Raw genomic sequence first — 27,743 nt, forward strand, 5'->3', positions numbered from 1 at the left:
TTGGTGTAACTCGGTAATATTTTTAATGTACATCTCTATATTCTTGCTTTTATCAGGAATGTATGTGCAGCAGTGTTGAACATGTAGGATCCCACAAACTCCTCCCTCCTTGGCTAACAAAATATCAAGTGCAAGACGATCTTGCATTACCATAGTCCTCATAGCTATAAGTTCAGTATTCACTAATTAAAATCCACTTGCAGTGTCATTTGACAGTCCGTCTACAATTGTTGACATTTTTCTGATTCTATTTGCATTCAGGGTTATTCCCACCATAGGTATTATTGCACCAAATATATCTCCCAGAATTTCTGAAAAACTTTCTCTTTTGTATCTTTTTACAAGTTTGCTAATTTCAAATGAACCTTCAGCATTTCTATCCACATGAAAATTTTTGGGAAAAACTAAACCTACATAGCAAGTTCCGTACCAGTGGTCCGGAACGCTGTAATATGCTTTATCCCCACAAACAAAATAAATTCCAGGAAAAATTGGATCTTTGCCTCCCTTGAAACCCCATCCCCCTATAATTTGATAAGTATCTTCACATTGACTAGCTCCGACAAAATAGTTATCATAAAAAGTATTATATCTTCTTATACAAAATTTTCCACTAACAGGTTTATCTATGTGAATTGCAACATCTATATTCCTACCATTGAGCTTCTCATCCTCGATTTGCCAAAATTTTGAATTAGCAGTTTTCATTGCCTCATTTCGTTTGTAAATTGCCCTTCTCTCTTCCACCATACTCAAAAAGGATTTCTCCTCTGCTCTCAATTTGCATGTTAAATTATTTCTATAAGCGTATTCTTAGGTGAGTTCATTAATTACTAAGAAAAATTCCCTCATCTGTTTAGCAGGTCTCACTTTATTCAAGTGATTTTCAACTTTTAAATTTGCAAAGTCAGAATAATAATATTCTAAACGACCAGTTTTAAAAAACAAAGGATTTCACTGATAAAGATATTGAAAATTTGAACAAATTAGGAAGGATTTCACACATAAAAGATTTAATTGCAGTTTTAAGAAAATGGGGTGATCTAAGAAATTGGAGAGCAAAATGGACAAAGAAAAGAGATGAAGACAGTGTAAGTCTAAATCATTTGGTAAAATAAAAAGAAAAAGTAACAAATGAATTTCCAGTGAGGGAAATAGCAGTCGCAACGATTTCTTGGAAAACCTCTTAAGCAGGAGGGACTTCCCTTAGCCTGGATATTGATTTCTCCAAGAAACTCATTATTGCATGAACACCTATTCCTTAGGGGTTCATCCATGACGTTCATATGCCCGACTTTTACGTCAATACAGACATTCCTAAACACCTTCAAGGTATAAATATACCTTCACTTGCTATAGCAAAGCACGGTGTGGTTTGGTGCAGTTCAACTACCTACTTGCCCGACGCAGCCCGCGCAAGCAAGTGCCGAAGGAAGTCGACTATCCAGCTGACACACTGACAAAGAAGCTGTCATCCTCCTGCCGAGAATCCAGCTCCAGTGATTCTGACTCCCCTTGCGGGGTGTTGGGAAATCGATTCCCGAGACAAAGATACCAACCTCTTTCATTCTAAAGGTATGGAGCTGATTAGAACCTAGAGAAACCTTTGGCAATTCTTGGCAGAACAAAAAATTATGGTAAGCAGCACCTACTTCTTCCCTGGTACTATACCTAGGTTAGGTACATTGGGGTAGGCGTATTTTAGAAGCACTAGTTGAGTATTTTAGCCTGTGTTATTTATTTATGTATTTTTACATGTCATAGCAACAGACAATGCTATTACATTTTATTTTATAATACTATTCTTGCTGTACGCGTTATACTTTGCATCTGTCTAACGATTGTAGCAGTTCACCTCTCTTGCATGAGAAAGAAGACTGTTCAATAAATCCTTTTATTGAAAACGCCGTCTCACTATTTCTCTGCAACTCTGTAGAAACGAAGCATGCATGATGAACTAAACCCTTCTTGTGTATTCGAGAAAGTTTCTAGTGACCTCTGAGCTAGCTGGCACTCACAATTAAGTTTAATATATTCGATAGAGACAGACTGACCTCAGTCCTATGTCAAAGTATGTCTAAGTGTGTATTATTCCAATGCGCAGAGCCTATTCGGAATATAGGAACTACAATACAACAGTAGATGTTGTGTTTGACAAACCAACAACTTTACCTATGGTTTTGGATCCTCCAAGTGCTCCTTCTTTTCTTTCAAGTGAGTCGCCACAGTTTGGGTTGGCCGAATTCAGGGCAAAATTCAGGAATATGGGAACCCTGATATCATGTAACATAAGGGAGGACTCAGGAAGGTTACTAAATCGAAAAGTCAACCCTGGGTCCTCTAAGAGAAAGGTTATTTTCAGAAACCTTCTGTGGTGCTCCTTCTACTCTTCAAATCCTCTCACAAACTGTCTCATGCCCCTTTCAGTCATGTCCATCCTCAACGTTGTATTATGACATGATAGGCACTATACATTTTTTGGTTGACCCTAAAATGTTATGGTGAGTGAAACCACGCACAGCATTCACAGATCCCAGTCCAAATGTAAACACACAGAACATACAAATCAAAATATGGTCTGAATGCACCCTCAGCTTTTGCAAAACGAGGGCAGAGTCCTACTGTAACCCAATTCTACTTCTGCCAAGAAGCTCCATGATACAAATAATCAGACTGTACATCATCTAGGTGCTACGCTTCTAACAGAAGTAGAGAACACAGTAACAAGTAGAGCATATGAACAGCAGCAGCTGCATGCAACTTAATTCCCAAATGAAGCAACAGTATAAAGTTCAAGTCCTCTGCTAAATGTAGAGACTAGTGAACAGGCCACTGCAAGGAGTTAATCACTCAGAGAGCTTCATTTTTTGTTTATAACCAACTTTAGTGAACTTTTGTGGCAGAACAATTCGCAGCACAGGCATACATTACATTTGCAATAGTCAACAGTGATATCTGACATCAGCTTAGCAAAATAATACAGATTCATAACTGGACCCCAAAATGCGGCTATGTTTCTGTGGGCAGCCCGAGCTGTGCAAATTGCCTTCTCTTGGTGCACACACAAGTTCATCCCCCTATGCCAGCACCTAATGGCCAGTTTTTTCCAGGCTTGGGCCACATCTCATTTGGAGACCAACCAGGCCAGCCCCCAGACGGTCCGCTCTGCCCTTGATCCCCCAAAGTCCCCCACCAGCCAATTATGGGGGGTAAGCACCAGGTTGCGGCCCAACACAGCGGACAGTTCTCGGCCCACTTCCTCCTCTCAGTACGGCTGCAATACCGGACAGTCCCATACCACATGGAAGAAATCTGCATCCGGAAGGGCGCATCTAACACAGGTGGCCGGGATCCCAGGTGCAAGGTGCTGTAATGCTGCGAGGTAAGGTATGTTGCATGAAGATAATTAAATTGATTTGTGCGCAGGCACGACGAGATTGCCAGTTCTCGGGGTGCAATGCACACCTCTTTCTGGCTCATTCCAGACGTCCGGGGCGTGGATCGCCAACGTACGGTTAAGCCTTGAAACTGCCTCTTTACCCAACGTCAGAAAAAAAGCTTAGCCTCGAATGGATTGTACTCCGGAAGAGAGTCCCTTGGGAGAGCATAGGCCTGCAGAGCAGGGCATAGTTGATGATAGCAGAAGAACTGTGTGCTGGTCAGGGAGTTTCGGGTCTGCAGATATTGGAATGATGCAAGGCTACCTCCTTCATACACATCCCCTAAATAGGAAATCCCAATTCGATCCCATAAAATGAAGCCCTCCAGGGCAGAGATCTGCGAGAGCCACATTCCCCGTCACAGTGGGGTCATTTCCGTCGGCCGATTATCCTACCGTATGAGTCGGAGGGCCATCCTCCAACACGTTAGGGACACCGGAAACAGGAGGGAAGCGTGACCGGGAACCGTGCCCCATACAGGAAGTCGAGCAAGCTGTCTAGTCCTAGCGAACAGATCTCTAGGCGGTATGCTTGTCGTGCCACCCAACCGTGAACCATCCATTGATTGTCACTATATGGGCCGCGAGGTGATACAGATACAAGTCAGTGAGGCCTAGACCACTGTCAAAGAGGGATTTGCACAGTGTTTGGAAAGCCACCCTGTGTCTACCACTCACCCTGATAAAGCTAACAACTATGGCCGTCAAGGAACTGAACAATGTTTGTAATGTGAGATAGGGGTAGTTGCGCCGAGGACGTAGAGGTAGCGCGGCAGGCACATCTTTTTAAAAAGGGCAGTGCACCCCATAGAATTCAAGGGAAGAGTCGCTCAGTGACTCAAGTTGCGGTCAAGTCTTTGAGCTAGTCCTTATGCCGCTTATGCAAGTATAAACAAGAGAGCTTCTCTCACATCCTGTTTTGCTGCCCGGGGCTGACTGTCGAGCGTAACCGCTATCTAAAGCCAATTCTACTCAGACAAGGAATTAGAACGACAAAGGAGGCGGTGAACTACCTATTCACAATGGATATAGTGAAAGATATGGCTGTGTTCAGTAAATATATACAACAGATACGTGGGAAGCTGATGGCCCAACCTAAATTAGGCCCGCAGCCGTCAACTGATATGAGACATTTCAGCCTATGATGAAATGGACTAATGAATACAGCTCTTTTAACCATGCTTTTACTCATGTTTAAGTTTTTTGTTTCTTTCCTCTTTTCCTTTTTCACTATTTTATTTCTGACATGAAAATAATGCACACCAAAGTTTGTCTTCTTTAATGGTTTTGAGTAACCAAATAAAGTTTTATTCATTCATTCATTCATTCATAGTCCTCGAAAGTGAAGGGCCCAGGCTAGGTTGGAAGGAGGGGGAAACGTGAATTCCCAGGTATTTGAACAAATTCTGCCGAATAGGGATGTTGGGGCACCAGCTCCAGCCCTGAGCCTTCCCTTGTATGTCCACCAAACAGGATTCACCCTCGAATGCTGGAGTCGTCCTCGACCTGACAGCAATAAAAGGATGTCATCTGCATAAAGCGCAATGCAATCACCACCAGCCCCATAATTGAGCACAGCAGCGAAAGAGTCGCGCCAAGGGCTCAATTGCCAGGGTGAAGAGTAGCGGCGAGAGGTGACAGCCCTGGCTCGTCCTGCGTACAATAGGAAATGGGAGGGATAGGACTCCGTTTACCCTAACCTGGCAGTCTGGGTGTTGTAGAGGAGGCTCACTATACGGCGAAACACCATCCCCAGGTCCGCTCACAGCAATTTTTATTTCCTCTTAATCATAGATCTTCGAAAGGAAAACGGACCGCTTGGACTATAGGTAGTCCTACATAAAATCAATGGTAAGCGTGTTTTTAACCACAGGCTCTCACTGAGTCTCTGCCCCCGACGTTGCCCCCGACTCTGTCTGTCACTCATTAGATATGCATAACCTCACAGTAATTTTGATTTCACCCGGGCAACAAGGATTTATCTTTATATAGACACCCTATACACCGGTTGCGCTTGGACCCACCCGTCACCTCTTTTTTCATTTTTATTAATAAAAGCACACCGGACCTGCAGGCCATTTCCTCAGAACCATTTAGCCAATGCGCCGGAGCTCACTCGATTTAACCACGCCGTTTTTACAGATGTCCCTAGTTTCACCTTAATTATATTCCACCCCGGTGAACCTAGATAACTCCCCAGTCCACATACTTGGGACCCCACTTTTAAGTATAGGTAAACATCGTCACTGCCATGAACCTAATCTAGCCCACAGGACTTACAGGTTAAAACTTAGACCATTAAAATATAATATCTGAGTTCACTCGCAAAAATCACTGCACCATGCCGGGAAAGAAAACACCACCCCTGAATTTTTGTCTATTTTGTCTCCTTTCCCCTGTGTTTTTCTCTTTCCATTTTTCAACCATGGACCCGCCCGCCAATGGTAACATGTAAATATGCCTTTAATTCTATATGTTGTTATATATTGTCACAATACGTCTGGCGCATTATCTTTACATATGTACTAATATGACCTTAACTTGATGATTCCATTACACCAATAACCAATATGAATATTTAACCGTTTCCTATGTGTTGCATTCTCACAAATGGAAAATATATATTTCTTAAATATTTGAATAATCTCTTTCTATATACGCACTACAATTTATGTGTTCATTGACGTTTTGCAAAACCTGTGCCTCATTGTGTTATACACAAATGTCTGTTTTTTTAACTGCACAATGCCACCCAACCAGCAATGCTCCCCATATTGAGTGTTTTTTAACTTCATGTATTTTGTCTGTACATAATACAAAATAAAATGTCTCCTGTGCCCCACACTGTATATAACTGCACAACTATTTGTATATGTAAATACACAGCCGTGAGGAAGCCTAAGGCTGGATGGCCATGTAAGGGGGCGAAACACGTGTTAGCTGTCACTTCTGGCTAGTCTCCTAAATAGAAGTCATGGCACCTGTATATATAAAAACACTGCATATGAAAAACTGCGTCTGGGAATCTTTTCCACGATTAGACAACTGAATTTTCAATTTGTCCTAACAACCTTGGACCACTCACAGCAATACCCTCCCAGGAAGTCCCACAAGACAGTGTTGAATGCTTTGGTAAAGTCCACTAGCAGAAGTGCCAGTGGGCCCCCAAGGTCCTGCGCCTGGGCCAAAGCTGCATGGATCCTGCAAATACAATTGCATGTACCACGGCCTGGAATGAAACTGCACTGGTCTGGATGGACCAAATGTGGCAGGCCCTCGCCAGACTGGTCGCCAAGATTGCGGTGTAAATCATGATATCCGCGTTTATGCAAGAAATCGTGCGGTAGGCTGAACATTGGTCTCTGGGGAGGTCCTCTTTTGGCAAAACCACAATAGTGGCACAGTCCAGTTCGGATGGAAAGGATCAGTGTTGTATATCGGTATTGTAGAAATTCAGAAGGTGAGGGCAGAGGATCTTACTGAAATGTTTATAGTACTCAATAGTGTATCCACTGGACTGGCCATTTTCCCAGACTGGCGTGCCGACACCGCAGCATGAACCTCCTCAAGAAGGAGGCCTTGATTCAATTCTTCAGCTATGTCCCCAGCACAGACGGCAATGGAATGCCGTTCAGAAGGGAGAGTGCTACTTCCACAGGTGGGGGCGTGAGGAAAATTATACGAAGGTTAGGGCAATGGCCGGTAGCTCCTCCTGAAGGTGCCCCAAGGACTCCCTTATCACCTGGACCACCCTGTCCAATCCCTCCTGAGTCGCCAACCAGTAAATGAGCTTGCCCGACTTATCTCCTGAGGCATAAACATTTTTTGTTTATGCTGTTTAGCTTCCTCGAGAGTGATCTGTTGCAGTTCTGTGCGGGCCACCTCCAGGAGTCAGTGGGTGTCCTCAGCATCACAGCGACACACAAGGCAGCCTGCAGGCACAATATTTGACCCTATAGTTCCATCATGCACGACAGGTGGTGTGCCTCAACGTGCCGGGCATACCCTGTGACATAGCCTCGCTAGGAAAGTTTACTGGATGCCCACAGCATCGCTGCCGAGGAGACCAAGCCCACATTGAGCCTAAACAATGTTTAGCTCTTCTGAGACGAAGGTAGTGAACTTGTCGTTTTGTAAGTACCAGGCGTTAAATCTCTACACGGGGCACAGACCCTTGGCCTGAAGCCCCCAGAACATCATAAGTGGAGCTTGGTCAGAGGTGCCCAGTGGAAGGATGTGAACCGATTGGATCTGAAGCAGGTCTGCCGCAGGCAACCACAGCAAGTCTATAAGGGAGTCCGCGGCATGCGTCGCCTAAGCCGACGGAGTTAGCCCAGGAAGTAAGTCAGGTCAACTGGGTGCGTCTACCTGGATATGAGGCTGTGGAGGCATCTATATCAGGTCTGGGACTGCGTTGAAGTTGCCGCCGACCACTGTAACCCTGCAGGGGAGAGCCAAGAGAAAGGATCCGAGTGTCTGGACAGATGGCTGTAGCATGGGCGGAGGGATATTGCAGGATACAAGGATGTAGTGTCTGGCCTCCAAACAACCTTCAATGCCTACGTAACACCCCTGTGAGTCTGTGTGCTGCCTAGAGACTGTCAGTGGGAAAGACTTGTGCAGTAGTATAGCAACCTCCCTGGAGCCCTGGGAGAAACCAGAGTGATAGACCCTGTAATAGCTGATTCGGCCCAAAAAGGCACAGCGTGTGCCCAGCAAATGAGTCTCCTGCAAGAAAATGACCACCAGTTCATGGCGCTGGACGTACCGCAGAGCGCTTGAAACGGTCCAGGAGTCCGTTAACGTTCCAGGACAGTACAGCTAATTTAGGGGATGTCACGAACAAGGAAAGGGAGACTCACCCAGTGTCAGAGTCTATGTGCGCCACCCGGGGACATACTACATGGAGCTATGTGAGAGATTAAGATTTGTGGTGACTGAGTCTGCCGAAGACAACCTGAAAGGGAGAAACAAATGGCGCTGGACGTACCGCAGAGCGCTTGAACCGGTCCAGGAGTCCGTTAACGTTCCAGGACAGTACAGCTAATTTAGGGGATGTCACGAACAAGGAAAGGGAGACTCACCCAGTGTCAGAGTCTATGTGCGCCACCCGGGGACATACTACATGGAGCTATGTGAGAGATTAAGATTTGTGGTGACTGAGTCTGCCGAAGACAACCTGAAAGGGAGAAACAAAATAAAAACACTTCGAAACACCCACTCCCCACTTCACACCAGAAAGCATCCGTCGCCCTTTAAAACATACTCTCAACATGAAAACTCAGGGATAACATCTGTAGCCGCAAGGCCCCCTTTGGAAAGGATGCAGAGCCTGGCAATATAGGTAGGAAGAGCCATCACTGGAAGTGCCCAAAAGCAATATCAGGAGCCACCAAGGGCCGGTACTCCTCAACTTTAGGAGGAGATTCACAGTACCATCTGCCGTCATACTGCAATAGATTTGATTATTGTCTAATAACACAGGTAAAGTTGAGCACCGAGAGTACTGTTCTGTTCAGTCAAGGTGGAGAGGAGGACCGGGGGAGGCCCCCGGGTCAACACCGTCAGATCTGAAAACCATGGGGGTGTCTAATAAGCTGCCAACCAGTGTTGGGGATGGCAGGGGCGAGACCACCTCCTCCCAGATCCAGCCGGGTCATCTCTGGCAGTGTCTCGCCCCTCCTGGGACCTTCGAGAGCGGGAGCGGCTGCCCCCCCTCCCCCACCCCTTCCGACAACCTGACCTCGGAAGGAGCCCGCTCCACCGGGCTACCAGACCAGGCCCACCCAGGGGATGACCGTCACAGCACACTCCTCTCTGTTGCCCACTTCCAGGCCTGGTCCGGAGTATCAAAGAAGAAGGTAGTCGATTGAAAGATGATTTTAAGACGTGCCGAGAAGAGGAGTATGTATCGTAAGCCGAGGGCTATGAGCTTCGGCTTCACTTCTGCAAATCATCTCAGTCTTTGCTGCACTGCTCTGGTATAATCAGGGATAATTAGGACTCTAAAGTTGGAAAACAGAAAGTCCGGCTGAGAGCAGGCCTCCTGCAGGATGGTGTCCCGATCCTTAAAATTGAGGATCCATAGGATCACGGTCCTAGGAGGAGCTCCAGGCAGGGGCTTCGGTGCCAAAGAGTGGTGTGCCCTCTTGATGACAAAGAGAGCAGACAGTTTGTCACCAGGGACTCATGATTCAAACCAGTCTTCCAGAGCCCAGGCAAGGCCCTGCTGCCCCTGGGATTCAGGGAGGCTGACAAGTCGAAGTTTATTGCGCCACAACCTGTTCTCAGCGGCCTCTGCTCTGTCCGTGAGCACTTACAAGAAGGCGCTCATCTTAGACATCTGTTTTTTTTACAGTAGCACTGTTGTTCTCTGCTGTGGACACTCCCGTCTAAAACTCCATCGTACTGTCCAGCAAATTGCGTGGATTTTAGTGCAGCAGAGAGAAGTCCACACAAAGGCCATCCACCTTAGCCGCCACTGCTTTCCTTGAGCCCTGGATGGCCTTGAGGATCACCCTCAGGTCTGCCGTGCCGTCCCCTGCTGCGCCGGGGGAGGCACATGGGCTGCCAGCTCCCCTGTGTCCACCCTGGAATCGGGCACCGGGACAGTGTACTGTTCGATCTTGGTCTGGACTTGGGTCTGTGTGGGCACCTTCCAGGCTCGCATCCCCAGTAAGGTTGTGAGTCCAGCAGACTACATGAGTTGAAGAGGAAGAGGTGGAGGAAGAGGAAGAGGTGTGGCGCCACGGCTAGGGCGACTGACTCCGGAATCTGGGGATCACGGTTCGATCCCCAGCACCGGCGGCAGATTAACCCAGCACCATGTGACTCTGGGCAATAGCTTGCTTAATCTTCCCGACGGGCCCCAGCGCCTAGAGACCCTTACGGGTGATTGTGCGCTTTACAAATGTGGATTATTATTATTATTAAAAGGTCTGCCCCCAGGGCCCCCCGCCACGACAGAAAACCCTGGCTCTCACCTCCTTAAACTAGTAAGCAGTGTCCCATCGTATAGAAGAGCGGGCCCAGTCCAAGTGCTTGGGAGGGCATGGAGTCCAGGAGGCCAGAAGGCGGGGAGGAAGAAAAAACACGTGTGGGTCACACCTCTATAGTCAAAAGGCCCATACCTGCTTCGGGCATAGACAGGTCCCTCAGACACCATACTCAGGTTGGAGGGGGTGGGCACAGGTTTTCCTGCCCCAGCAGGTCCACCACCACGGCTCCAGGTCAGGTGGGGCTGAGTAGGCCCAGCCAAGTCTCAGGGTTGTCCCACCAGGTCGGCAGAATCCTGTTTTGCTGCCGCAGATTCACAAGCGTGGCGGACGGGGACAAAAAACAGGCCCAACTCCAGCGTAGTGCCCCTGATCCACCAGGCAGGTCAACTCCCACCCTGCTGACACGGGAGGAAGGGGCCCGTGCAGCGCCACCCACAAGTCTGGGTGTTGGGCCCTAAAACCAGGCCGGCCCCGCCCAGTCGCACTATGCGCCTCCACTTCTACTAGGCCCCTAGTGGCCTCAGGCACCACAGTGGAGTAGCCCCCGGGTGACGGCCGCCATCTGAATCCTCTCAGCTCGGCCAAGCCCCGGTCCTCGCAGCCACTGAAACCACTGCAGAAATTAGCGGGAGGACAGCAAGCCAGACAGGACCTCCATCCACTGCCTCGTTTGCCAACCCCCAACGCAAGGAAGGGCATCCTTCCCCAGGTGCAACGGGAGCGGGCAGGCGTCCCCAGCCAGAGCGACTCCCGCCCCACAGCTCAGGAACAACAGGTCAGATCGCCTCCCTCGGGTCTGAAGTGGGGAGGAGGGTATGGGGGCACAGGAACAAGCCCCACACCTCGGGTCTCGGAAAAGTTGCTGTTGCCAGGCAGGATGGTAGTGCATGTTAGTTGGGCGACAGAAGCTGACTCAAAGCTCAATCGCCACATTGGCCTCCTTGGTCATGCCCAGAGAGCTCCATTTTTATTCACGAAGTGCATTTACCATATACCCTATCAATTACCACACTATGAATTACCAAGGTTTTGGCACAGCATCTCATGGGGTTCAAAGCTTAAAGCTTCAAACCTCCATCCCTCAAAACCTGTGCCTAAAAATAGAATTCAGTTTTTTGGGGAGATGGGTGAAGATCTCCAACTAATCTGAATGTAACAGGAAATATGACAACATAGTTGACCCGTAAACTGTTAGCTGTACCCATCTTAGTACTACTATGTTAACTTGTACTTTTGCTTTCTGAGTAGCGTTGTGAAGCACCAGTGAAGGGATACAAAGTGATATAGAAAAGAAACAAAATAGAGAAATATGTGTACTTTTTGGTTTATGCCCATGTGGTAAAGAGAGCCTTATAAAAATGTTTTTCTATTCTTGAAGTTGTCAGACAAAGATACTTGTTAACTGCTGCTAAGTATCATTTCTGGTTTCATCACTTCATGGTATGAGACACATGTGGAAACAGTTTTAATCTACATTATGCTGCTCTTCCTAAAATAATTTGTAAATTCACTGTTCTTTTTTTTACAGAAAGTCCCCAAGTACACACTGACAATACAGGCTACTGACTCAGAAGGACAAGGAAATACGGTGACAGGCACTGCTATGATAAAAGTGGTACGTCTCCCACAAGGTCACAATTCAAATTTTAAATGTTTTACCGAAAACAAAAGATTTCAGTATGAGAGAATGTCATCAAGATACATGTATTCAGGATGCTCTGCATTGTTATTGGTGGGATTTGTGTGTGTATGTATGGTCCATCTGTTTACAAATCACATCTAAAAACTAAAGTTAGTGGAGAGTAAGATTTACTTACAGCACAAAAGCTACAAACAAGTAAAATGCACAAGTTACAGCAATGTCTTAATTTTAGCTCCCACCCTATCGTTTTATGTCAATCTTAATTCCACCCTTGCCATACACGCTTTCCAGCATAACTAATGTTTCCACACAAACAATACCACCTTCATACAATATGAAGGTAGGGTGGAAGTAATGAGAAGACCTTAACAATAGTTAATACCCTGACACCCTCACTAAAACCCATGCCGCCACACAGTTTTCAACCTTAAACACACTTCCACACACACACAATGCTTCATAACATAATTAACAAATTAAATGTATCTAGAATGAAAAAAAACATATATGCACATAATTAAGCAATATCAATAAATAGCCTCATCCTTAGGCAAGGATGTCCTACAAATATCCCTTGTCAGCATGCTTTGACTTGTAGGAGGAAGAAAAGCTAACAAAACCCCCCTCTTGGCAAAGTTAGTTAGGGGGCAATACTCCAACACTCACGGCCATGGCAAGAAACCCGCATATAAGAACACAATGGTGTGAATGCTATTTTATAAAAAGACAAAAAGGCATTAAATGCTGAGATCAAAGTATGTTTACATTATACTAGCATCACATAATCAAGCCTTCTTACAAGAAAGAATCTTAACATAAAAACTCTTCTAAAACCTTTTATGATTTTATGAAGTGCCTTTTCAATCCCAGGGACAACATATCATTCATATCTTGTAGTGTCTCTGACTCCATGACTTTGCACTTCCAAGTAAAATGTATAATTTTAGGGAAACCATACAGGTAACTGATAAGCGTGAAGTTTACTTGTTAGCCTTTCAGAGTAAACCATTTGAATTTCAGCAAGTCTGCAAAAGTGAAACAGACACTTTTGGAAACTGAGAAAGAACAAATTAGATACTGCCAATAAGGAAACAACAAACAAACAGTCACAGTCGTGGAGACAGTTTATTGTAAGTTCGAACATGACATATGCAAAGCCAGATGTTTCCTAGCACACTCTGCTGGTTGCAACCAATACAAAATGGTTCCCATTGTAATGTATGGAACAACCTGAATCATCAGTACGTGCAAACAGTTAAGAAAAACAATTTCAACAGTTGACACCTACGCACACAAGCTATATAACATAAGCATATATTTTCAGTGACCTTTGTACTTGCCATCAGGACTTTTGCTGTGAATATCCTTATCACAAGGGCAGGTTTTCTTTCGTTCTCTCGGAATCCTCATGCACAGATAAAAACGGTTAATAGAACTTCCCTATCTCACATCTGCTAATATGAACGTATGAACTTTAAGTTTAAGCAAAAACAAGAATAACACACACATTATGAAATTGCGACGGGGATACAAAATGGAAGGACCATTTTTCAAGCTAAACAACACAAATATGCTTTCTCAAACCGTCCTTTGAACATTAGTTCAACATTTTGTCAGTTGGCCACATTTTCCCATATCAATCTCCATCATTTCTGCTATAGCCTTATCCTGCATGAGAAGGCCTTAGACATCACTACTGTTTGTGATGGGTGTCGGGAATGCACACGGACATACATGCTGGCAAAGCCTGAATGTGGATACAGAAAACTATTAAGGCTATCATGAGCAACACAATGTCCTTTATAAACCAGCTGCATCCTTGTATATGTGTTTTTATGTTGCTTTGATCATTTCTTATTCCCATAATGCACTTATCTTTAACTATGATGCATATCCATCCTTTCTCGGCTAAGAAGAAGTCTGTGGCATATTAATTTTGTCCTGAATATGTTTGCATGCTTTTCCAGTTCTAAGGTGAGGCTCTGGAGGGAGGCTTTGATGGAACTGGATAATACTTGTAATTTACATCCAAAATATCCCCCCCCCCCCAGGTCAGTATGGATGCCAAGATATATCCAAGTGTTATCCTATTGCTATAAGTGTTTATTCCAAGTTTATTTTTGTACCTCATCACAGAATCCTCACAGAGTGTCCTGTACCATCTAATGTATGGGGAATTATCAGTACATGGTACTCCAAGGGACACGACCATTCCCAATGCCATTTCTTCTGTGCCATTTAAATATTCAAATAAGTCACATTGGATAGGAAGAAAAACCCTGGTTGGGCATACAATGGACCACGCCCTAGATAGTTCACGGATTTATATATTGTATTTATTGTTATATTTAATTTTTTATCATGTTATTAATTGAGGCTGCATATGTGCTGTCCCTGAACAGGTATAAATAAATGTTGTTTTGTTTATTGTTATTGTCACAGCAAACTTGTATAGTACCCTGCTTTCTTCGTCACTCTTATTTGACCTATCAAAGTCACATTTTTCTCATCAAATATACGGAGTCACAGTATATATCGCAACTGTGGTACCCTAGCCGTTGATGAATTTTCATTGGAAAGGCAAAATCCTGAGTAGTGGACTCCAAATCGACCTTGTATCTTTTTAAAATTTGGTGGCGTGGTGCGTAACCAGTTCAATCTAGATATTGGGTAGGCAGTCCACATGGAATTGGTTGCATGTATAAGGTAACAGACTAGTTCTTTCCCAAAGAATAGTGCCAGTTGGAAGATGTTGGTTGCGATACAATTATAAAAAAACTGCCATTATTTGGATTGTTGCAGATGTCATTCCTATCCTCACCATCACTGGGTTGAGTTTCCTCACCAGTAATTCACAACACTAGACCCAATAGTGAACTACCATGGTTGGGTCAAGAAGATGGACTTACTGTAAGACGTGGGCAGAGGTTATTGCGAGGTCCTGAATCCTTGCTGGTATTGTTGCAGCTGCAAATGTGATGTGCTTCTCCTTCTCTGCAGGTGGAGGCAGGTCTGAGGCATAGGCGCTTTTTTTTACATGTGTTGAATGGATCCAATTATTGTAGCCTGTAAATTGATGCTTGTCTGCGTCACAAGAAGTACTTGCACCGGTCCCTTTCACAGAGGCATGTTAGACTGCTTAAAGTTCTTTAAAGTTACCCATTCACATGGCTGGATATTTTGTCCAGGGCGCTGCATGGGCAGTGGCAGTGCATCTTTGACCTGATTGTTAATGGCAGGAACATGTTGGATCAGTTCCACACAATATTCTTTTAACAAGGTATCTGTTATTTGTGTTGTTAACACAGTTTTCGGAACCCCCCAGCAAGTCAATGGTCAGTCTGCCACAACTTCATGGGGGCTCAACTATGTTATTGAATCTGGTGTAGTTCACATACTCATTAGTGCCATCGGTAGAACATCCACCCATGTCAGTTCAGTTCATGAAGCTTTATTCGGTACATGATAAAAATGACCACAAAAGCATAGCACGCAGGCAACAGAATTAAAAATACAAACATGATTAAAAACTCATACTTTTCCTAAAAGCCATCGATTTACATATAAAACTGGCAGTATAAAAACATACGTCGGGGTGGTCCAAGTTATATAACAAACACATAGCATCCTCCACATTTAAAACTCCATACTTAAGAAATAATGGTTTTAAAAAGGAGATCCTAACATTCTGAAATAGGGGACAAAAAAGCATAAAGTGCATTGTGCTTTGTTTGGAATGTCCATCACATGGGCATGGGCCCACAGGGGTGTTTTTAGGATGAGGGAAGGCCACTAATACATGAGCAATGCCAACTCTTAATCTGGTTAGTACAAACCTGTGCGTTGGCCTAGTTACAACATTCAGATAACATTGAAATCCCTCAACAGAAATATATTTATTGTAAATTTTAACAGTAGCGAGGGAATTGGTTATTACTGAACGTTTTTGGGCTTTATGTAACATAAAGATATTTTTAAATTCCTGTTTCACAAGGCCTCTAGGGGGACAGTTTTCTGACAACAAATTAATATCAAAGATACTTTTATAACAATCTACAACATATTTGAGCCACGGTATCAGCATACAGTTGTCTAATGTAAGGCAATCCCTGATAATAAGTTGATTGAACTCGGTCTCTTCCTTAAGCCAAATTGCACGATAAAGCAATAAGAGCCTAAGTGAGGCAAGCTCAGTCAGGTGAAAAACCCCCGCCTCTCTGTGAATCAGCTCTGTTGGAGCGGACTTAGGGAGGCACAATAGTTTCTTCAGAAAATTATTTTCTTCAACCTGTAGACAGTCGGTTTTGCAGTAACCCCAAAGCCCCGCCCCGTAAAGGGCGATGGATACACTGCGTGCTTTGTAGATTTCCAGCATGTCCTTGATACGTCTGTCCCCCAGCTTAGATGCAAATTTAAAAATACCATAAGAGCTTTTGCTCATCTTAGTTCGAACATTCATTAATTCATGCCCCCACCTACCATCACTGGTAAAAGTTACCCCCAGATAACAAAAACTATTCACATTCTGCACTTTAACCCCTTCTATAAAGAAGGAGTGGTTTCTGCCCACCTTATTTCCACATATCATCGTGTGAGTTTTATTCTTGTTGATCAACAGTCTCCTGCTCCCGATAAATTCAGTGAATTTGTCCATTAAACGTTGCAGACCGACGGGTGTCCGTGACAGGAGCACCGCGTCGTCTGCGTATAGCAGAACTGGTACACTATCCCCTGCAACCTGTGGGGCATCGGCCTTAATAATTTTCAGGGCGGCTTCGACCCCATTGATAAAAAGGGTAAATAAAAGGGGAGCAAGGACACAACCCTGCCTAATTCCCCGTTTCACATTAAAATTTCTAGTGCATCCCCCACTAGCACCATATCGTACACATGTTTTTAGCTTGCTATAGAGTCTGGCGAGAAAAAAGATCATTTCTTTCGGGGCACCCATGTCAAGCAAAACTGACCAAAGAAGTGAGTGATTAACTAAATCAAAAGCACTGCTAAGGTCAGCAAAGCAGAGATAGATGTTACCGGATTTGGCTCTGGTGTACTTGCCTATCAACAGCTCTAGATTCAGGCATTGGTCAAGGGTCCCTCTTCCCTTCCTGAATCCGTATTCAAAGTGGACTCTACACATATTTTTGCTTTAAGGATGCAGTTTCTTTGCTCTATGGTAATAAACACAGGTGAAACTTTTGCTGAGTGCCCATTGCCTTGCTCATCAACTGCATCAATTTGCTGATTAAATACACCCCATTGTCACTAGAAATTAATCAAGTCAAAACAAAATGTGGGAAAAGTTCCTTTAGGAGACATTTAGCTGTAGTTAATGCATCACACCTTTTGTGTACCCTTCAATCCATTTAATAAATAGGCACATCACAGTCAAAACAAATTGGTATTTGTTTGAGGGTGGCCTTTAACAAAATCCATTTGGAGATGCTCAAAAGGTGCTTCAGGGAAAGGTGTGAAATGCCCTGCTAGTGCTGGTATTCCTTTTCCCACATTATGTTGTTACATATCCTGTCTTCCATTCTTCGTATTTAGTCGTTCTCCCAAAATAGTCTCATGCTGTTCACTACTCCATCACGACTTAAGTGTGATGGACCATGCATCAACAATAACATAGGTTACAACAGTAGTCTGGCAACATGAACCTATATATCCGTATTGATCCTTACAACGCCCACTCACTAGGGTACCATGATTCTGCCACCTTTGGAGTTCCTCCTTTTTGTCTAGATTTTTTAGTCCTGCAATACCATTAGGGCAGAAATCATACTTTTAGCTGATCTAGGAACATTGGTAAGACAACATATGTCAATGAGGTTACAATTTGAGTAGTTTCTTTAGATACCATATTTGCAAATGCATTTTCTTTCACTACATCGCCTACAATGTTGTTCTGCGCATAACATTTTACCATTGTAACTCTTTTTGGTAATAACAGTGCATTCAATAGTTTCAATTAATGTGCCATGCTGTATTTTAGTTCCTTGAGATGTGAGGATACCTCTTTCTGTCCAGTCTTCCGAAATTATGCGGCACGCCGAATGTATATTGGTTATCAGTATAGATATTTACAGTCAATCAGGCGCTTAATTTACAGGCTCTTGTTAGGGCTATCAGTTCAGCTGCCTGGCTGATAACTCAATTAGTCCATATGTTTTTAGTACATTTGTAATGTGGTAATCACATAAGCTGCTGTAGTGATACCATCCTTTCATTTAAAACATGAGCTATCCACCCACAGATCCCAATCTCCATTCTTAATCACGGTGTCTTGCTTGTTTATGCAACCCTTTATCTGTTCTTCTGTTATCAATAGACAGTTGTGTGGTACTTCTATTTCCCCTTGGGGTTCTGACAACACTGCTGCAGGATTGAGTGTGCTTCACCTATTGATGGTAACGTGGACTAAATAGACATCGTTTATAATGGGTCAATCTAGCATTTGTTAGATGTGTCTGTGTTCTGTTCAACAAGATATCTACAGAATGAGGTATATAAAGATGGACTGGAAGTCCCAATATCAACATTTCAGCCTGCTTGAGTGCAGTAGCTGCTACCGCAGCTGCCCTTAGACAAGCCGAGAGACATTTGGCTACTATGTCAAGTGCGAGGGAAAAACTTGCACAAGGTCGTTTTTTTATCTCCATGTTGTTGTGTTAGCGCTGCTAATGCACAACCATTCTTTTTTAGTACAAAAAAAGAAAATATTTAGTGTAATCGGGCCTCACACAGCGCTTTTTTAAATACATATAAAACCTTCTTGATATTCATCTGTCCATAGTAACAGTACTGGAGTGTCTTTAGTAGTCAGTTGCAACAATGGTTTAGAAATGAGTGAGCAGTTAGGTATCCATTGTCTGCAATAACCTTCCATTCCCAAAAATGCACGTATTTCTTGTTGTGTTGTCTGTGTCCGAAAGTCAGGTATTGTTTTCATTCTTTGGGGATCCAACCTATGCTCCCCTTTCGACAGGAGGTGTCCTAAATAGGCATCCTCTTGTTGAATAACTAAAAATATTTGGGTAGGGGGATACTTTATGGCCCTTATTAGCTAGGAATGTAATAATGCAATTGTATCTGTTGCACAAGCCTGTATGCTAGTATTTGCAATGAGAATGCCATCAATGTACTGTATTATTATTTTTCCTGTATGGGGATGAAAGTTGTCTAATTATGCTTGAAGAGCCTGAGAATATATGGATGGACTTTCAGTAAATCATTGTTGAATTTGTGTGAAACAGCAACGTCTACCTTTGAAGACAAAATGGAAAAGGTATTGGGAATCCAGGAGTAATGGTATGGAGAAAAATGCATTCTTCAAATCTATAACTGTAAAATAGGAAGCTTCACGTGGTATGTCAGCAAGTACTGTGGAGATATTTGGGACCACTAGGAATCTGGGCTCTACTATTTTATTATACTCTGTCAGGTCAACCACGAACTTCCAGACTTCTTTCTTATTTGGGTCCTCTCTCTTGTTTAATAGAGGAAGAACAGGACTATTCATGGTGAGCCCTATTTCCCCGTTATGATGTTTTTATATAAAAGGCCCTGTATAACTCCTTCAAGACCTTCCTCTCCTTCCTGTGATATCCTGTAATGTGTTAGCAAGCCAATTTAACGTTTTATCTTAACTTTATGTGGACAGGGGCAATGTCCATATGACCCACACCATTCTTACCCTTTGCCTATACTTTCTCTTGCACTTGGTCGAATACACATGGTGCAACAAAGGAGTGTTCTCTAAACATTCAAGATAGATGCCGCGTTCTGTGCACTTAATGTTGGCATGTAATTTCTGTAACAAGTCTATCTCTAATAAATTTTGCGGACTTTTGTCCAATAACACAAAACAATGTTGATCAGTTATAGGCCCTATAGTGCAAGTTAAAAGTGCAGAAATGGGCTCTTAAAAGGTACGTTTGAAAATCCCACAGAGTTATTGAATGTTCCCCAAATGCCGTGAATGTGGAGGAGCATTGCGAGAAATAGAGGAGTTGGTGATGCCAGAGTCAATGAGGAATTTCACTTTTTTCCCTTGCACTATACCTTCTACGTATGTGCCACTCAAATCCACTGGTATCACCACCACTTCCCTGTTCCCTCTCGAGCCTCCCTATTCCGTGAAATCCCAGTTGGGCAATGGTACTGTTACCATCTGGTGTTTATTGTCGAAACAATTTGCCTGTCTTGATCTCTGAGTCTCAACGTCCTGTGTATTATAGGCATAAGGAACTTTGTTAGGGGATCATTTTGGCGATGAGGCACTCCCTTTTGTCCTGTTCCCTGGGGAGCAGAATGCCCTAGTCTGTTATTGTGCAATAGTGGGCACTCTCTTACTCAATGCTTGGGGTCCTTGCATTTATGATGCCCGTTCTCAACTGCAGTTCCCTGTTGTCTGTTAGGGGGGTTGGAGTAACTTTTGTTATGCCCTCTTTGGCCCCTTCCCTGTGATCTACTCCTATGTTGTTGCAGTTGTTGGAGAAGTACCTTACTCTTCAGTTCCTTATGTTTCTTATCTTTGTTGGAATCTTTTTGGGCTTGGTATTCTGCATAGTATTGAGCAATTGTCAGTACTTCAGCCAATGTTTTCGCTCGACAGGTAGGTTCATAGGTGTGGATAGATGTTTTTCTTGGCTCCTTTAAGCTATTCACAAAACAATTAGTGCTTGTCGAGCCCCCTCTTGGGTAGTGTCTATCTGACTATGGGCTGCGAGCACCTTTTGTACTCTGGCAAAACAGGTTGAAATACTCTTGTCCTTTTTTTCTTTACATGAATTTAACTTATTCCAATCTAGTCTTTTCCTGGGTACTATTTGTTGTATTCTAATCATTATTTTACATGGGACTGTCAATATGACATTGGGAAGGATACCATCATCCTTGTCTCTATCATATTTGGCTTGGATTGGAGGTCTGGATCTGTACTATCTTTCTCGACACGTCTGGAGGTAATATGCAGGAAAACATCTGGTCAGTTTTAACTGCCCTATTCTCAGAATCTTTTCTGTTAGTGAATACAATTCGTTGGAATTTTCTCGGATTTCGGGATAGTCTTTAGAAATGGATAGTAACTAATTTTCTTCACAGGACATGAACACAATACGGGGGCGTTTTCACATCCAATCCTGGCACCCCTCTCAACGGTGCCATAGAGTTCTTAACAGGGAAAGAGAGAAGTGCACCTGTTTTAGGGTCCCAGTCTTAATTAGCTTCCTTATGCATACGTACTAAGTACAGAAACCACTCTCAAAACATCTGTAGTACTTGGGTTTCTGTGGTAATGTTGATTGTTATACCCTTTATATATCCATTTATGACGCATAATTTTCAAGTAACTTTAACTCATATTTTTCTTTGTTGGAATATCTAGCTCTAAAATCTTTATACTTCTTCCAGATATCGCTATTCAAATCTTGTAGGGTCTGATGTTGCATGGAGGAAGTGAAACCCCCTGCGAATAAGAGAGACTATTCAACGTACTTGTTGAGTCAGGTACCCTTATAGAAAACACTATAACCTGGCAGTGTTCATCCTCAGTCAATTTTCTAGTCATTGTTGCCTTTCCTTTTCTTTCTACATTTCCTGTTCTGTTTGCTCATAAGCAGGAGGTCTTCCCCTAATACCTTTCTTTAATATTTTAACCATTATAAGGTCTTCCTCTACTAGGGCTGATGGTATGACACTCGTTACAGTCTGTGCAACAAATACCTTATCTTTTTTATTGCAATCTCTCTTTGCTCCTCCATGTGAACATCCATTCTTTTCTTTCTGACATATTCTCGCACCTTTTCTCCATCATTTTTCAGTACTTCCTTCACACGTTTCTGTTGAGCAAACTTCTCCAACTTATTCAACACATCCACTTGCAACAGTCTCACTTTCATTTTGACTTTTACATACATATAGTCCCTTAAATAATTAAATTTGTCAAAATCAAATGTTCTATTTAAAAAAAAATTGCATTTGAGGATCCTTGGCAGTATATTTATGCCATAAGTGTAAAAACATTCCAGTTTCCATTCCTGTTTCTTCATCATTTTACATACCTAATAATCTTCCATTGGACATAGTTGTACATCTTCTATCAACTTTGAGTTACAACTTCCCATTTTAAATCTATTTGGCAGAAACACAAACTGTACTGCAGTAGAAATGAATCTCCTTTGGCACAAGTCTCAGTGCATCCCATAAGCACTACTAGTCAGTAAACTACAACTGCAAAACATTCAGTAGCTACAACGCTATGTAATACTCATTTCTGACATGGCACATCATCATTATCACATATACTTATCAGTCATCAACCAGACTCAATGCATTTTACCAAGTCTCAAAGACTGAGTCTCTTAGGTTCTGTTGGATCAAATCTAGTCAACCTCATGTCTCGGTGTACCACTGATCTCATCAGACTACGACTGTGGGAAATGCAATCGGGTACGTACTTCGAAGTCAGTCGGTTCCCCAACCGGCCCCTCTACCGCAGCTCCTCTAATCCCTCTGGATTGACTTGGTGGATCCTGGACGAACCCCCAGTTTGTGAACGCACAAATAAGGTACTGTCAATAAGGAGACAACAAACAGCCACAGTTGTGGAGGCAGTTTATTGTAAGTTCGAACTGGAGATATGTGAAGCCAGACGCTTCCTTGTACACTCGTTAGTTGCAACCAGTTTGCAAATATTTATACAAAATGGTTCCCATTGTAATGTATGGAACAAGCGGAGTCATCAGCACATGCAAACCGCTAGCAAAAACAATTTGTGCAGTTGACAACTATGTACACAGGCGAAATAACATAAGTTTATGTTTGAGGCATTTGGGGTTCAGAGTGGTACATTATGAATAGATCGCCATCTGGTGTTGGGCTCGGATGATTGCACTTGTTTTTCTCTTGGAGAGTCTTTTGTAGGTTGGTGACTCCTCCTTTGGTTGCTAGTGCGCATGGGCATCGGCTCCATCCTTAGATTGTTTTTTTCCGCCATCGGGTTCGGATGAGGATTGAAGCGCTCCAGATCGACTTCAAAAAGAAGTGGACTTTCGGCGCGTATCCCCTTTCCAATTCGACGGTATTGTGATCGAACGCGATTTCATTTCCATTCCGACGCGTTTCGATTCCAACATCAAAGAAAAACTTTGGTCTACGTCGACGAACAGGAGGCCTTTCTCAACGTGGTCAAGCCCGAAGTCCATGGAAAGGACTCCATTTAAGAAATGTCCAACGTGTGGTGCTAAGTTCCCACACAAGGACCTTCATGACGTGTGCAACCTCTGCCTGTTGCCTGAACACGAATCCAGGGACTGCGAAGCCTGCGCAGCATTCTCTTCTAAGTCGACGATTAGAAACCGTCGAGCTCGAAGACACGAGGCTTCCAGAATGCAGTCAGAGGCGATCCTGGAGCTGTTCGAAGACCAGAACCTCGAAGAAGAAGAGGATCATGAAGAACAGTCGGGGTCGGAAGGGGACGAGTCGGAGGTCGAAGAATTCGACGTTCAACAAACCGTGAGTGACGACGTCCCCTTACCAAAAAACTGACCCCGCCTTCGAGCCCGGTCAAACCGAAGAAAAAAGTTTCCGACGCCCCGCCTTCGGGCCCGGCAACGAAACTGAAACCGAAACCCTCGGCCTCCCACCATGTCGGATCCGAGAAACGGTCGACATCGACTTCGACACCGAAGCTTCATGCAAAGGAAAGCTCGGGATCCAAACATTCCATGTCGAAACCGAAACATGCTTCGACGTCGAAGACTCACTCTGCACCGAAAAAATCAGACTTGAGCAAATCCTCGGTGCCGAAGACACCGAACATTGACGATCGGAAGCAAAAGCACCTTTCGGAACCAAGAACTTCGGTACCGACACAGGAGCAACAAACGGATCCGAAACAAAAGATTTTGTTTATCGATCCACAAACTGGCAAAGTGGTGACAAAGAAGAGGAAGAATGAACAGCTAGAGGACAAACCTCTTCCTTCTAAAAAGAGAACAATGGGGACAAATACAACTCCTCCTACTTCTCCTAGACCTAGAGTCACACCCTCTTCTCCTATTCCTATACCTCCTACACCAAGACCATCTACACCTCACACAGATGTAGACAGTGACACAGGGGAGGGGGAACCTCATGGGGATGATGAATCTATCCCAGATGAGGAAGACCCATGGGAGAATTATGATGCAGGGTCAGATGAGGACAACGACCCACAATTATATCCCTCAAAACCTTCACCACCTGATGATAACACAGGTTTTGCACAGCTCATTAATAGAGCAGCGAAATATCATAAAGTAGACCTACATACAGAACCTCAAGTAGAGGATTTCCTATTAGAGACACTACCTACTGCACAAACGACATCAGGTACTCTACCTATGCTAAAGGGTCTTCTCAGTCACACAACAGACATATTTAAAGACCCAGTGAGAGCTAGGGTGTTAAATCCAAGAATTGATAAAAAATATAAAGCAGCTCCAAAGGACCCAATATTTATCAAGGGACAGGTACCTCTGGACTCGCTTGTGGTTTCCAACACTCGCAAAAGGGCAAACTCATTATCTACGGGAGAAGCCCCCCCCACCTGATAAAGAGTCAAAATTAATAGATGCTTCAGGAAAAAGGGTAGCATCACAAGCGGCAAACAGCTGGCGCATAGCCAATACTCAAGCGCTACTTGCACGCTATGATAGGGCGCATTATGATGAGTTAGAAAAACTCATCACACATCTCCCTAAAGAACATCAAAAAAGGGCAGATCAGCTTATACAGGAAGGAAAGATAATAACTAACACTTCCATTAAATGTGCCCTGGACGCAGCAGACACTGCAGCAAGATCCATCAACACCAGTATCATGATAAGAAGGCATGCATGGCTTAGAGTCTCAGGGTTCAAACAGGAAGTACAAACATCTTTATTGAACCAACCTTTTGATCAGAAGACACTTTTCGGCTCAGGCACAGATGAGACTTTAGAAAAGATGAAAAAGGACACAGAAACGGCTAAGTCAATGGGAGCATTACAACAGCCAACACAAAGGGGTTCCTTTCGTAGATCCACCTATAGAGTGGTCTCAAAAAGTACAGGAACAAGTCAGCAATCCACCTCTTTTACACCTACATCACCCAGAGGTAATTCAAGAGGCAGTTACAGAGGTAACAACAACAAGGGTAGAGGTCGCGGAAATAATAACAACCGCAACTCCCCAACCCCAAAACAGTGACTTAATACAACTCCCCCAGACCACATAACACCGGTCGGGGGACGTCTAGCACAGTTCCTACCTGTCTGGGAAAACATCACATCAGACAAGTGGGTGAGACAAATTATCCAACATGGTTATTGCCTAGAACTCACAGACACCCCACCAAACATCCCCCCAAACAGCGTCCAATGAGTTAAGACCATCTGACATTGTTAAAGGAAGAAGTACTATCACTGTTACAAAAGCATGCCATAGAGAAGGTTCCAAAACATCAACAAGGGACAGGAGTATACTCTCTATACTTTCTAATCCCCAAAAAAGACAGGTCTCTAAGACCAATCTTAGACCTCAGACCTCTCAATGCACACATAAATTCGGAACATTTCCACATGGTTACGCTCCAACAAGTACTTCCTTTACTGAAGAAAGGGGACTTTCTTTCTACACTGGATCTAAAAGACGCTTACTTTCACATCCCAATTCACAAAGCCCACAGAAAATACCTAAGGTTTGTAGTGGAAGGACAACATTATCAGTTCAAGGTCCTTCCGTTTGGGGTCACAACGGCACCAAGGGTGTTCACAAAATGCCTAGCAGTGGTTGCAGCACACCTAAGAAGACAACAAATACATGTCTTCCCTTACTTGGAAGATTGGTTAATAAAGGCCAAGTCACAAGAAGAATGCCTTCACAACACACAGAAGACCATTCAATTACTGCACCAACTAGGGTTTACAGTGAACTACAAAAAATCCCACCTACAACCAAACAAGATTCAACAATACTTGAGGGCTACTATAGACACAGAAAGAGCCAAAGCATACCCCAATCCAATCAGGATACAAACAATGGTCACGTTGATACAAAGATTTCAACCACAACACTCACTACCAGCACGAGTGTTTATGCAACTGTTAGGCATGATGTCCTCCTGCATACTACTAATACCACATGCCAGACTACAGATGCGTCCACTACAGGAGTGTCTAGCGACACAGTGGAATCAGGCTCAAGGTCAGATTACAGATCTGGTGTTGGTAGACGACCGTACGCATCGCTCTCTGAAGTGGTGGAACACAACAAACATTTCCAAGGGACGGTCGTTCCTAGAACCGATTCCACAAATGATACTGACAGCAGACGCATCGCTCTCCGGATGGGGAGCGCATATGGACAAATACACAGTGCAGGGGAAATGGAGTGTGCAGCAAAAGAAACTGCACATCAACTACTTGGAACTACTAGCAGTATTTCTAGCATTAAAAGCTTTCCAAATGCATATAACCAACAAGGCAGTCCTGATCAGAACAGACAACATGACTGCAATGTATTATATTCAAAAACAGGGGGGGACACACTCTCTCCAACTATCCAAACTAGCACAGGACATTTGGAGATGGGCCATTCCTCAAAAGATCTATCTGTTAGCGGAACACCTTCCAGGAGTTCAAAATCAGATAGCAGACATCGTAAGCAGAGAGTCAGAACAAGTACACGAATGGGAACTGCACAACCAGATACTGCAGCCATTCTTCCAAAGATGGGGGCAACCAGAGATAGATCTGTTTGCCAATCATCAGAACGCAAAATGCCAAAGCTTCGCATCCAGGTACCCACACCACCGGTCCCAGGGCAATGCTCTATGGATAAATTGGTCCAACAAATTTGCTTACGCTTTTCCCCCTCTCCCACTAATTCCATTAGTGGTTCGGAAACTGCAACAGCACTCAATGACAATGATACTAGTAGCACCCACGTGGGCAAGACAGCCGTGGTTCACCACGCTACTGCAACTATCACAGGTGCCACATCAAAAGCTAAGGTTACTACCCATGCACCTTACACAGAACCATGGAGAAATAATGCACCCAGATCCCAAACAATTGAACCTAGCGATCTGGCTCCTGAGGTCATAGAGTTTGGATATTTAGATTTACCTCCAGAATGCATGGAAATCATTAAACAAGCAAGACGTCCTACCACCAGAGCATGCTATGCAGCAAAATGGAAAAGGTTTGCTGTATACTGTAACAGTAATCACATCAACCCTCTGGACGCATCCACTAAACAGATTATTTGCTATTTACTACACTTACAGCAATGTAACTTAGCTTATACCTCTATCAGAGTTCATCTCGCAGCTATAGCGGCGTATCTACAAAACAGACAACATCTGTCCCTGTTTAAAGTACCAGCAATTAAAGCTTTCATGGAAGGACTCAGAAGAGTCATTCCACCAAGACTGCCACCTTCCCCAGTCTGGAATCTCAACATAGTACTTACCAGACTAATGGGACCACCCTTTGAACCTATGCATAGGTGTGAAATACAATTCCTCACATGGAAGGTGGCCTTCCTCATAGCCATCACTTCACTCAGAAGAGTAAGTGAATTGCAAGCGTTTACAATTCAAGAACCATTCATGCAATTACACCAAAACAAAGTGGTT

At 43.8% G+C, this 27,743-nt stretch overlaps 1 protein-coding gene across 3 annotated transcripts in view; it reads left to right on the top strand.

Moving 5' to 3' along the window:
• LOC147677881 (blastomere cadherin-like) overlaps window positions 1–27,743 on the top strand; it is a 352,327-nt gene that overhangs the window by 184,202 nt on the left and 140,382 nt on the right. For all 3 annotated transcript variants that reach the window (XR_015302467.1, XM_086945778.1, XM_086945777.1), the window contains one exon: window positions 11,966–12,052. Coding sequence is in view for 2 of the 3 variants with exons in the window: in XM_086945778.1 (XP_086801904.1) it covers window positions 11,966–12,052 (87 nt within the window). In the remaining variant the exon portion in view is untranslated. The remainder of the gene's footprint in view (window positions 1–11,965; window positions 12,053–27,743) is intronic.

This window comes from Lissotriton vulgaris, chromosome 12 (assembly GCF_964263255.1).
Source record: "Lissotriton vulgaris chromosome 12, aLisVul1.2, whole genome shotgun sequence".
NCBI classification, from domain to species: Eukaryota; Metazoa; Chordata; class Amphibia; order Caudata; family Salamandridae; genus Lissotriton; species Lissotriton vulgaris.